Source organism: Emys orbicularis, chromosome 1, assembly GCF_028017835.1.
Source record: "Emys orbicularis isolate rEmyOrb1 chromosome 1, rEmyOrb1.hap1, whole genome shotgun sequence".
Lineage (NCBI taxonomy): Eukaryota > Metazoa > Chordata > Testudines > Emydidae > Emys > Emys orbicularis.
The window spans coordinates 146368756-146382024 of record NC_088683.1 but is presented as its reverse complement, the minus strand read 5'-3'; the positions used below and the strand labels follow the sequence as shown (position 1 = coordinate 146382024).

The 13269-nt window shown below is 50.3% G+C and overlaps 2 protein-coding genes across 2 annotated transcripts in view; one reads left to right on the top strand and one right to left on the bottom strand.

The window, feature by feature from the left end:
* Positions 1-13269, top strand: part of LOC135873059 (alpha-2-macroglobulin-like) — a 1316454-nt gene that overhangs the window by 454902 nt on the left and 848283 nt on the right. The window lies entirely within an intron of this gene.
* The window catches only part of LOC135873060 (scavenger receptor cysteine-rich type 1 protein M130-like), a 97353-nt gene that overhangs the window by 34632 nt on the left and 49452 nt on the right, over positions 1-13269 (bottom strand). The window contains exons 3-4 of the mRNA XM_065397535.1: positions 8791-8887; positions 7807-8039 (exon numbers count right to left, since the gene is read on the bottom strand). Of these exons, the coding sequence (XP_065253607.1) occupies positions 7807-8039; positions 8791-8887 (330 nt within the window). The remainder of the gene's footprint in view (positions 1-7806; positions 8040-8790; positions 8888-13269) is intronic.

Sequence of the window (13269 nt, the reverse complement as noted above, 5' to 3'; positions counted from 1 at the left end):
TCGCACAGGGGGGGCTCCTGGGGAAGCCAGAGGGCCCTGCACCCCAAATCCGCAGTCAGACATGACTCTCAGCCAGCCAGCAAAACAGAAGGTTTATTAGACAACAGGAACACAATCCAAAACAGAACTTGTAGGTACAGGGAACAGGATCCCTCAGTCAGGCCCATGTTGGGGCCGGGTAGGCAAGAGCCCAGTGGCGTAGCCAGGTTCTAACATCAGGGGGAGCGAACACATAAAAAAAGGCGCCACCCAACATATCAAATTACTAATTACATACTTTTAAATTCTTCATACATATTTATTTGTACTTAAAATAAAAACACAAGAATGATCCAGCCACGGAAGGGTTTGCACAGCCGGCATTTCACAGGAGAACTTTAGATTATACTTAGATATACGTTAGATTCTAGAAACTAAATGACAGAATACAGTTGTTTACAATTGTCACAGGTTTAAAAAAAAAATACTGGCCATTTTTTCCAGTTACTAATTTCATTTTAAAATCAAACAATGAAATGCACTTTATTTATAATAGATCGTAATACTAAATTCACCAAAAAGGCATGACAAATAAAAGTTTTATGAGAATTGGTGAGCAAAGATCTCATAGCTCTTCAGGGTTGGACAAAGCAGTAATTTCCCTCAAAGTAGCTTTATTCATGGGGGGTTTTTTAAACAAAAGACATCTCTACGACACAGGTTGGCAGTCTAACATTTTTGAAACACTGAGTACTGAAAATTAGGGTTTTTAACCAATTTAAGCTGTACACACACACACAAAACCAACAACAAAAAACAAACCTCTTCCTGCTTTCCTATCACCAGTTCTGTTACTACAGGAATGAAATCTAGACATCCTGTAAAATAGCTAGTTCAACATTGTTCTTCAAACCTCAGATCAGTGAAATGCAGCTTTGCATTTGAGATACTATATGACTGCCTGCATCTACTCTGACATCAGGAGAGGAGAAGAGGACAAGACTGTCCCTATGATTTAAAAAAAAAGGTGAGACACACCCACCCACTATCAGTGCAACAAGAAGGGAGAACAGTAGCTGGGCCAAGAGAGAAGATGCAATGAAACCCTCCTGTATCCACAACTGACATCTGAAAAGCATCAGTCACTCTGCAGATCAAAGAAAGAAAGAGCAGCCAGTATTCAGACAGATAGGATCCTTATGACCTATATAGGAGAAGTGCACTTTCTAAGTAAACTAGCTCCATTCGAGTCAGTAGGGCTATTTACGTGCATCTCTGGTGGACTGGGGCCCAAAATGCTCCCATCAACTGGAGAAATGGAGGGTTCCTCTGTGGTGCACCCATGGGTCCTATTGAATTTACAGTCATCTTCCGGATGCCTTGCACTGCCAGGCTCTCTGTAAAGGTGACTCATGGTCCAGCCCTGTCTTCGCCCATCTTTCCTATAACCCAGTCCGAAGAGCAGCTTGGCAGCCTTCCCCATAGCCTCTGTGTACTTTGCTACTTCTACACACGACTGTCTTAAAACTATTTTTTTGTTAATAAAAGGATTAATCTGAAGCGTTCTGTTCCTCTCCTTCTGTTGTAAGCAGCCTGCATAGCTGTGCCTGCTCTCCCCTGCCCTTTGGTTTCAGTATTATGCGCACTTTTACTGTATTGGAGGGGTTTGTTTTCTTTCATGTGCCACAGTTGGAAAAATGGGGTTTATTTTATGTTGTACAAAATAATAATCTATATCTGTTCCTTCTCCTAGCGTGTGTGTACCTTAGACCTCTGGTGTTGTATGGTATTTCATCTGGAAATGACAAGTAGCTGGAAGTCACTACAGTCTAATGTGGAAAGATGGTCAGATTGGCCAAAGCTCTGATTTCATGCTAGCCTCCTCTGGTCCATCTGCTGGGTAGGGCCTGAGAACCCTGCCTTACCATACTCAGGGGCGGCTCCATGTTTTTTGCCACCCCAAGCACGGCAGTCAGGCGGGCTTCGGCGTCATCCCTGCGGGCAGTCTGCGGTCACACCGATTCGGCAGCGTTTCTGCGGGTGGTCTGCCGGTCCCGCAGCTTCGGCGTACTTGCCGCCGGTCCCGCTGAAACCGCGGGACCGGCGGACCTCCAGCAGGCACGCCGCCGAAGGTCGCCTGACTGCCGCCCTCACAGCAACCGACATGCCGCCCCAGGCACAGGCTTGCTGCGCTGGTGCCTGGAGCCGCCCCTGACCATACTCCATGCAAAGCGTTACATACATTAATTGCTACCCAATATACAGTCTCACAAGTTCTTGTTGCACTCACCTAAACCATCCTGTCATAATGCTGGCTAGGTTGGCCATTCCAATTCTCGTAATAAACATACGCTACTTCAACAATGCAGAGTAGGAGGAAATACTTCTAGGGCTCTGTTCTAATTTATTTTGGGATTAGATTCCTTTTGAAATGATTACTGCACATTTAATGAATAACATAAATTCAACAGTTTTCATTCGATAGTCTGGTTTCTTTTTATAAGGCAAAGTGGGCGGATAATGTTGTCCATAACACAAATGCTTTTCAGACTGGAAATAACTTTCCATAAGACCCAGGGAATTATTCCTGGCCAATTTCTAATTTCTCTCTTGCAAAATCCCTTCTGCATTTTCAGGCTTTGTCTGTTCTAGGAAATGTTAGCAAAAAACTCCCCACAGTCGCTATCCCGGGTCTAACTGTACGGAAATTCGATTTCTCTGCATTGGCTGGGGATTGACCCCTGGCTCCAGGGTGGGAGATACTAATTCTCCCACTCGTGAGACTTGGCCTGGATTTCCCTGACCTGGGAGCACAGAGCACTAGCCACATGGCTGGAGGGCAGCCTGGTATTTTCAGCAGGTGGCTGCAAATCCGTTTTTAGAAGGTGCCTCAAGGGTGAGGGCACTGGAGATCGGGCCCTCTGCTGAGCCCAGGGTTGCCAGCTCTCGCTATGTCTCAGGGAGGGACAGGATTTCAGGCCAGGTGGGAGCTGGGCTGGCGATTACCAAGAATCTCCACCCCTGCCGGGGAAGAAACCCCCTCTGGCTGGCTGCCTTCCCTTTGCCCTGCCCCATGGGACAGGGCAGCCATTCAGGGCTCCTGCAGGAGGCAGACAGGGCTCCCCTCTGGAGCCGGCAGTTTTCTCACAGCCCAGCAGCTCATCCTGCCTCCCGTCCTGCAGCACCCGCCCTGTTTTCCCTGGTCCTCTCGGCCCCCGACGGCAGGGGAGGGCAGCCCAGCCAAGTTTGAATGAGTGGCAATGAGAGAGAGAAATATACGCCTAGCTCATGTCAGTGAGACTGCAAATAAGCTGTGGAAAGGCTGGGGGGCTGCGCTGCCACCCCTTCCCCTCCCAGCAGAGCCCACCCCTGCCTGGACAGGGTGCACCAAGCGGGGTTCGGCTTAGCGAGCCGGGCAGCTGTGGGCGGGCGGGAGACGGAGCAAATCATTGACAATCTGACTAAGCGTGTCAACCAACGGCAGAAAAATCCCCCTTCTCCAGCAGGGTACTGCTCTGCTGGGGCTGGCCTGCCACGCCGCAGCCTGCTGCGCCCCAGCCTCAAGTGCAGCTGCAAGCCAGGTGGGTTAAACCCCGTTATCCTTGCCCCCAGGGATTGCACAGGTGCTCTCTCGAGCTGAACAGGGCTGGCTGCATGCAGCGCAGTGCAAGGGAGGGGGATGGTGCCTGCTGGGCGTTCGGGCTTTCCGTGCAATGCCCAGGCGGGAGGGGGGCAGGCAGGGGTGGGCAGTAATGGATGAAAGGAAAGGACAGAGCCTGGAGAGCTGCTGCCAGAGGCGTGATGCCAGCTGAGCCTGGGCTGTGCAGAGGGGCTGCCTGACACTGCACTGCACCGGCAGATCTCCGTGCTGCACAGCACCGGGGGGAGTAGAGGGGGGCGGAGAAGCAGCAGCCGGAGCGGTGGAGGGGATGGGAGCCTCCTCCTCCTCATTCCCGGGGAGCCAGGCAACAGCCGACGCTGCCTGCAGCCCCGGAGGGAGCGAGCGAGCAGGGCTGGGGATGTGGGAGGGCAGCGCGGAGCTGCATGCAAAACCCAGCTCCAGACTTCGAGTCCATAGCCCAGTGCTGGCTGCCCGGAAAGGCGTCGCTTTTGGAAAATGTGCTGAGGGGAAGCGGCTGCTTCCCCTGCACCCCCCTAGCTACGATACTGCCAGAGCCCCATCTGGGCCTCCCTCCATTTCCCCAGCCAGCTCCAAACTGAAACTCTCCAGCCCCTCCTCCAGCCTTTGTCTCTTTCCCGGGCCAGGAGGTCACCTGATCTCTTTGTTCTCCAACACCTTCAGTTGGCACATTTGCAGGAGAGGGGCCCAGGCCATCTGTTTCCAGGAGACAGGGCGTCGGCCATTCTCTGTGCAGACAGCATCACACTGGCCCTTTAGGGCTCTGCCAGGGCCGGCTCCAGGCACCAGCTGAGCAAGCTGGTGCTTGGGGCGGCAGATTGTTGGAGGCGGCATTCTGCCCAATCCTAGGGCGGCACGGCTGCTTTTTTTGTTTTGTTTTGTTCTTGTTCCGCTCCAGCCGCCCTGTAGGGGGCGGCGGCGCGGAGAACCAGAGCACCCTGCAGGGCAGTCCTCTTCCTTCCCTCCCCGCCGACCGGAGCGGAGCCCTCGCGGCAGGCGGCAGGAGGCAGCGCAGCGGGAGGGGCCGCATGGCAGCGCCCCTGCTGTAGCCCTGGCCGCCCCCTTCTCTCTCTCTCCCGCCCGCTCCCTCCCCCTCCCCCCCCCCCAGCCGGTCCCCCTGCACCCGCACTCCAGCCGCGCCGCAGGTTTTTTTTTTTTTTTTTTTGCTTGGGGCGGCCAAAAAGCCAGAGCCGGCCCTGGGCTCTGCATCAATCACACCCCCTTATCCCACCACCTAGATACTTAAGAAATGCAAAGGGGAAATTGAGGCACCCACACAGTATTCAGAGAAAACATTAAGAATATTCCCACTTCGTCACAGCAGGTGTAAATGAACCCTGTAGTTAGTAAGAAGTGGAAGGAGGAAGTACAAATACTAACTGTGAACACCATCGGCCCAGAGAAAGAGCGAGGATAGCTCTGTTTCTTGAGATCTGCTGCTATTTTTCCTGTGCTGAAGTAGAGTAAGAATATTTATACTGTATTATTACAGTGTTTTGCACTTTCAGAGTGTCAGTGTGACCCACACTCCTTGTACTGCAGCATTTGACTTTATTTCTCTGACAGGAAGCGAAAGATGCAGTGGGGAGGGGACATAGATTTTAGCTGGATACTCTGGGCCTCTGTTACATTATGGGCAACCCAGCTGGCAGGTCACACCCTAGTCACCCTCTGAGGGCAGAGCTAGAGTGCAGGGGCGGGGAGGAGGTTATAAATACAGGAGTTGAAGGGCTTTTATACACTTGAAAGGCTACAGCGGCACAGCTGCAGCTGCACCTCTGTCACCCTTTAGTGTAGACCCTACCTATGCCGACCGGAGGGGTTCTCCCATTGCTTAAGTTGATCCACCTACCCGAGAGGGGTAGCTAGCTTGACAGAAGAATTGAAGACAGCCCTGTGGACTCAGTGGCTGATAGATGCAGCACTGAGAGATGTGTCTGCTGTGAGGGCTGGTCCCAACCCCTGTACCACAGTGGATACAGGGCAGTGCTGTGCCAGCTTTATTTTCTAGGGCAGCCCTCCATTGGGATAATGTTTGGTGCACCATGGTGTGTTCTATGGACCTATAGGGAGAGTTGGGGGCAGTATTTGTTACTGTGGAGACCACAGAGCCTATGGAATTTACATTTCGCTATCAGCTGACTGCTCTAAACTGGGATTCTGTCTCAGTTAAAGAGAGAGAACAGGGCAGCACTTAGTGAGGTGAGGATTTGTGAATTCTTGCCTGACTTAGCTGGGCTTATGGGGAGAAGACAGTGAGAGCCTTACAGAGATCCAGGGAACAGATATTGTAGAGGCTGCTTCCAATCCTGGTACCACATTGAATACAGGCTACAGATTTATGTTGCACCAGCAACTGAGAGACCCAGTCAACTCTTAACCCAAGCCTAGGGCTGGAACACTGCTAGCTGCCGAGATCCCCAGACTGTTTCGTTGCTCACCGAGTTCCGAAGTGTTTGAAACGACCGAGGTACTGCCATTTCTCAAGCTCTGAAGACACACTACATGTTACAACCAGACTGCAAAGACTGAGAAATCATCTCTAAGAGAAGATCAGTGGGGAATGTGTTTTGATGTGTGTGCTGAAGTATAGAACATGTTAAGTTGTAACAGAAACAAAAGGAGGACATTCTCTATAAGGAGAAGCCATAGATTTACTGTTTAATCACTTTTGTTTAAATGTTATTCATAGTCATTACAATGTTTTCTCTGTGCATTAAATGTTTGTTTTATTAAGGCCATGTCTACACTCTGGGCGCTACGGTGACACAGAACACCACTGCAGCTACGCTGCTGTAGTGTAGATGTTTCCGGCTTTGGCTACACTGGTGCTGTACAGCGCTGCAACTTGCTGCGCTCAGGAGTGTGAAAAAACACCCCCCTGAGCGCAGCGAGTACAGCGCTGTAAAGCGCCAGTGTAATCAGAGCCTGCAGCGCTGCACGCTCGCTCGCAGCGCTGCAAGCTACGCCCCTCGGAGAGGTGGAGTATATACAGCGCTGCGAGAGCTCTCTCGCAGCGCTGGCGGCGCAACTACACTTGCGCTTCACAGCGCTGCTGCCGCAGCAGCGCTGTGAAGTCCCGAGTGTAGCCAAGCCCTCCTTCAGTGACAGAAGGGGTTTGACTATTGCTGTAGGTAATTCACCTTTCCGAGTGGTGGTAGCTAGATCAATGGAAGAATTCTTCTATTGTTGTCTACACTGGGGGTGAGGTTGGCATAGTTATGTCACTCAGGGATGTGAATCCTATTGATCTCATTGATGAAGGCTGCTAAGTGCCTAAATCCTTACTGAAAATGAAACGTAGGCTCTTAAACCAGTTAGGCATTCCCATGCTGAATGGAGCAACAGCGAAACAGCTGTAAAAACCTGGCCTAAGCCACTATGGATAGCCATCAGATAACTTTCCATCTATCAGCTATGGCAGTTCTCTGGTGTGGCATGGGGAAGCCTTTGAAGATCTTTGGAGAAGCCTTGAGGAAAAAGGACCCCTGCAGTATTTGTGTTGCATTGTAGAGGAGGATCTTCATCAAAGCACCAGCTGCTCTCACTAAGCGCAGGATCTTTGTGAAAGTTCCCAGCTGGCTCAGGAGCCAAGCTCTGGAACCATCTGAACACTTTCCTGAAAACTGGGATCTTTCGCAAAGCAATGACTATTTCTATGAAGAGTTGTGGGGTATTAATGATCTACAAGCATACACACACACACTGAGCAAACTGCAGGTGAGGGCTGCAGCCCACCAGCACACAACCCAGGATGAGCAATGGGGGAAGCATTTTGGCCAGGGACACCAGGGCAAACACCTACTTTTCCAGAGTGAAATGGGATTGTAATGGCCCCACAGCTTGGATGAGATCTCTGCGTATAGGTTGCTTCTGCAACACCAACTTCAATCTGATGAAGGGCTGAGTCAGCCCTGCTGGGACTGAGGGAATCTGTGAATCACAAACCCCAGGTTTATAGCACAGAGCCATTCTCTCCGGTTAACTCTGTCTTAGTGCTAGGATCCACCTTGCCACCCCTCACTGCACCCGGAGGAGTCTCTGATCTGGGGAACTTAAACAAAGAGCAACATACCGACACCCCTACTTACCTTGAGTACTGTAGTCAATGGGACTACTCGTGAAGATCCTAATCTGGGCAGTACACTGCACTGTAACTAACATATACACGTCTGTATTAAACTTACCTGAGCAAATAACCCTGGCCGTGTCTCGGCGGGAGCAGGCTGGGTTGCCCAGGGCCATGCGAGAACAATCCCACAGGCAGGTTTCAGTCCCTTCACAATGAAAAGTGTCGCTCCATATGGTTCCGCTCCCTTCCCCGAAATGGGCTCCTCCCCGGATCGACTCCGCGTAGCCACAGTTCAGCTGATGGCAGAGGACGTTGGCATCTTGCAAATCCCAGTGGGAGGCACAGAGGCTTCCCCATGTGTCTCCATGTTGGATCTCCACTCTCCCGGAGCACTCGGTGCCGTCCACTAACCTGCCGCCCAGGCACCCTGAGCACAAGGGAAAGTGAGTGTCGAGGTGGCGCAGTGATCAGAGTTAATGGCAACGACTGGGAGGGGAGTGGGGAACAGGAAGGGATTGTTACTCATGTTCAATGCTAGCAGTTACTCTGTGGGGGCTGTGGGGCTATTCTACACCAGCACATTCACAAACTGATACTTGATCCACGTCAGTTAGTGCAAAGGGAGGACAAGGGACCAGAATTTGGTTTCCCTGGTACATTCCATACTCAAGGCACCACAAGCATTTCACAGAGGGATCAGTTCCAGCAGACTTGGCTGGTGCAGGGACAAGGCGCCAATTTATGGGCCAGGTCCCCACCTGGTGTAAATCACCATAGCCTCACTGAGCCCAGTGGCACTTGGCCGATTGACACACTGTGAAGATCTGGCTGAGGATGTTCCCCAATCCCCAGTTCTTTTCTTTCCCACTGCAGTTGCTCACCTGAACACACCACGTTGGCTTCGCTCCCAGGGGGACACTCAGTTGTGCCCAGCGCAGTAACAAGACAGTCCCTCAGGCGAGATTCGTTCCTCTCACAGCCAAATGTGCCGTTCCAGACAGGCCCATCTCCTGTGCCAAAGAGCTGCCCTGCTGGCATCGACATGGCAAATCCACAGTCAAGCTGCTGGCAGAGGCTGTGGGCAGCCTGTAAATCCCACTGGGAGTCACAGAGGGTTCCCCAGGTGCCTCCGTGGCGAAGCTCCACTCTCCCCGAACACCCTGTGCTGCCGTTTGCCAGCCTGTACCCGGAGTACCCTGAGAACAAGGAGAAGGGAGATCAGAGGGACATTTCTCTTACACAATTGTCTACAGAGATGTTACAAAGTATTAATAATTATTTCCCAGTTTACTGGGCACTTTGTAAACCAGGATGTTCAGACGTGATAATCAGGTTCTTACAGTGCAGGCGTTATTGCCCATGTCTGCCCTTTGTGAGGGGTCACACAGTACCCACCAAACTCCACCCCAGCATGTACTGCTCTGGGCTCAGGGTCACGCCTGGGACAGATTGTCTTGGGCTGGGCCCAGTCTGTTTTGGTGGTTCCAAAGTGCTGGTCAGGAGTCTAGAGGGTCTGTCCCCAGGATCTCACACAAATGTCATGTGACGAAACTGGGGTTCTCATGTGTCATGAATGCTGAGTCCTAGGTTACTGAATCAGAACAGTTGCACTCAGGGGTCTGACTGGGAACAAAATACACAGTGGTGATATTATAGCTCAGTGACAGCTCTGCAACAGTTAAGGTTGAGACCAGCTTTCCTTCAAAGCTAAATTTTTCTAAGTGCTCTAATGTCTGCCTGATTGATCGGATTGGATTGGAATACGGTATTTCACATAGCAGCACAGGGTTGTATTAGTAATCGAAATTTGGGGCCATTTCACCAGGGGATTTCCAATATACAGCTCCCAGGGAAAAAAGAAAAAACAGCTTGTCTTAAAGTTGACAGATTCTGGCACTTTATTTTTGCTCACAGATAGAGATCAAACCAAGGCTCAGATCATTGCACCAGGGTCTCAGACACCCGAGGGTTAACCCCAATAGAGTACATGGCATCCACCAGCCCTTGGGGGAAATCAAATTAAAATGTTATTTCAAAAAGAGCCTGCTTCTCCAGTTAGGTGCTTGCAAAAGCTTGTGCGCTTACACACATGCCTAATGGACTACACTGAGCAGGTGCAGTGCAGTGAGACAGGATACCTATCTGGAAACCTGCCAATCCAGCATGAGATGTGGGTGGCTTTGAGGGTAAATTGTGGTCCTTACAGATAGGCACCCCCACCCCTGGCACTGTGAGTGCAACTTCAGCCCAGAAAAGAAAAGTGATGTTAAAAAAGCAGGTTTATTGCTCCAATTTGTCTCTCTCGTGGGGGGATTTTGTTTGGTGTAAATATAATCTGAGTGCAGCAAAATATTCAGAATGTGCTGAAACGGCTTTGGAAAAGAAAACAACTTCCAAATGTGAATGCTGACTGGGAGGGGAAGGGTGATCGGGGTGCAAGAGTAGGTGGTAACAGGGGGAAATGTTTGGGTTTGCAGCCAGGGATGTGTTTATTATGGGGAGGGAGACAAATAGGAATGGGTAGTAGGGGAGAGAAGAAGTTGGGGGGGGGGGCTCAGGCAAGGGGGAGAGAGTGAGGATTGGGGGAGGAGGAGGGGAGAAGACAGGAGGGGTTGCAAACTAGGAAGGGTAGCAGAAAAAGTTGGGGGGTTGAGGTAAGGCATATCAGCCATGAATTCTCCACTTCCGTGTGTGCCGCAATCTAGGGGAGCCCTACCCCTTTGCAGGCCCTGGTAGCAACTACACAACCACCATTATCCCCATTTCACTGTAACAAAAAGTACAGGATGGGGAGGAGCACTGAGGAATCACATAGCAACCTTGTGGCCTACTGGAAAAAGCACTGGACTGGGACTAGCCCCAGCTCTGCCACTGGCCTGCTGGCTGACCTTGGGCAAGTCTGAGGTTCTGAGCCCCAGAAAGTGGTGAGAGGCAGACCAGCTGAAAGTCTCTAGGGAAAGATCAAAGCTGGGAAAAATAGGGGTGATGTAATGGTAGGGGTCTACAATAGATCACCCAATCAGGAGAAGGAGTGGATGAGGCATTCTACAACAAACAGAAATATTCAAAACACAAGACCTGGCAGTAACAGGGGAGTTTATGTACCCAGACATCTGTTGGAAAAGTAATAAAGCAAAACACTAAATGTTCAATCAGTTCTTGGAATGCGTTGGGGAAAACTTTTTGTTCCATAAAAGTAGAGGAAGTAAACCAGGGGGACAGACATTTGAGACTAGATTCTGACGAAGAGGGAGGAATTGTTCATGAACATGAAGGTGGAAGGCAACTTGGGTGAAAATGACCATGAAACGATAGCTTTCATGATTCTAAGGAAAGGAAGGCGTGAAAGAAGCAGAATAAGGAAAATGGACTTAAAAAAAACAGACTTTAACAAATATAGTGGTAGATAAGGTCCCAGGGAAAGAAAATCCTAGGGAAAAAAGGAGGTCAGACCTGACAGTTTCTCAATATTACAGACACAACTGCAAACTATCCTGATGTGAAGGAAAGTCAGAAAGAATTGTAAGAGACCAATATGGCTCCACATTAGCTCTTTAATGACTGAAAATCAAAATGGAATCCTACAGAAAGTGGAAATGTGAAGCACCTGCTAAGGATGAGCACAAAACCACAGCACCAGCATGTAGGGACTAAATCAGAGAGTCTAAAGCACAATATGAGTTACACCCAGCAAGGGACATAAAAGACAATTAGAAGAAGTTCTCTAAATACATTAGGGAGTAAGAGAAAAATGAAATAAAGTACAGGTCCTCTACTTAGTGCAAAGGAGAGCTAATAAGGGATGATATCAAGAAGGCTGAGGTGTTTAGTTCCTATTTTGCTTTAGGCCTGGTCTACACTATGATTTTAATTCAAATTTACCGGTGTTAAATCGCATTAACCTTGCAACCGTCCACACAACGAAGCCATTTAGTTCGATATAAAGGGCTCTTAAAATCCATTTCTGTACTCCTCCCCGACGAAATCCTTCCCTGCAGTTAGCCAAGCTGTGGGGGGGGGGGGGGGGCGGGGGGCATTGGTGCTGAGCTGTTCGCGTTTGGCTTCTACGCTGAGCTGCATGCAATTCTAGGGGGGGCCCACCATCACTACCCCACCCATGACCGTGGATTCCGATGAGGGGTTACTCTCACCCATGCCTGAGGATTTTGCGGACAGGGAAGATGAGGAGGAGGAGGACGAGCTTGCGGAGAGCACACAGCACACCGTTCTCCCCAACAGCCAGGATCTTTTTCTCAGCCTGACTGAGGTAGCCTCCCAACCCTCCCAAGGCGGTATTCCGGACCATGAAGCCATGGAAGGGACATCTGGTGAGTGTACCTTTGTAAATATATAACATGGTTTAAAAGCAAGCGTTTTTTAATGATTAATTTGCCCTGAGGACTTGGGATGCATTCGCGGCCAGTACAGCTACTGGAAAAGTCTGTTAACGTGTCTGGGGATGGAGCGGAAATCCTCCAGGGACATCTCCATGAAGCTCTCCTGGAGGTACTCCAAAAGCCTTTGCAGAAGGTTTCTGGGGAGAGCAGCCTTATTACGTCCTCCATGGTAGGACACTTTACCACGCCATGCTAGCAGCAAGTAATCTGGTATCATTGCATGACAAAGCCTGGCAGCGTATGGTCCCGGTGTTTGCTAGCATTCAAGCAACATCCGTTCTTTATCTCACTGTGTTAGCCTCAGGAGAGTGATATCGTTCATGGTAACCTGGTTGAAATACGGGAATGTAATTAAGGGGCAGAGGTGGCCGTTCCTACTGGGCTGTTTGCCTGTGGCTGAGAAGAAATCCTTCCCTGCAGTTAGCCAAGCGGGGGGGGGGGAGGATTGGCGCTGAGCTGTTTGCGTTTCGCTAGCAGGGATCTTCCCTGATACCAGCCACGTGGTGGGGGGAGGGGTAAAGCGATCATCCCAGAGAATTGGATCGGGGGGGGGTTAGTTTGGTTGCTGCTGCTACTGCTGCACGTTAACATGAAAACCGCAGCACTCAACGGGCTTTGCTTGGTATGGGAAAGGAGGGCGCTGCTTTTATGAAGGTTGCAGAAGCCGAAAGACAATGGCTTACCGTGGCCGCATGCAAGCCAAATTCTGTTGCCCGGCCCTGCGTCTGTGATCTCTAACACCAAAGGCACTCAATATTAAGATGCAAAATGCAACCTTGTACCGAAATCACATGTGCTATGTAATGTGAATAGTGTTGTTCACCGTGAAAGAGTATAAGCATTATTCTGTAAAATGTATCTTTTTAAATACTTCTCTCCCTTTTTCCCCTCCCGCAGCTGCAAATTTTTCAAGCCTCCCTCCTCCGTCCCGAAGGCTATCTCAGATAAGGTGGCGAAAAAAAACGCACGCGAGATGAAATGTTCTCTGAAATCATGCAGTCGACCCGCAATGAAAGAGCTCATCTGAATGAGTGGAAGGACATGGTATCACAGTACAGGAAAGCTGCGAATGAACGTGAGGACAGGAGGGACGAACGTGAGGACAGGAGGGACGCTCGAGATGAGAGATGGTGGCAGGAAGATCAGAGGAGGCAGGATGCAATGCTGGCGCTACTGCGGGA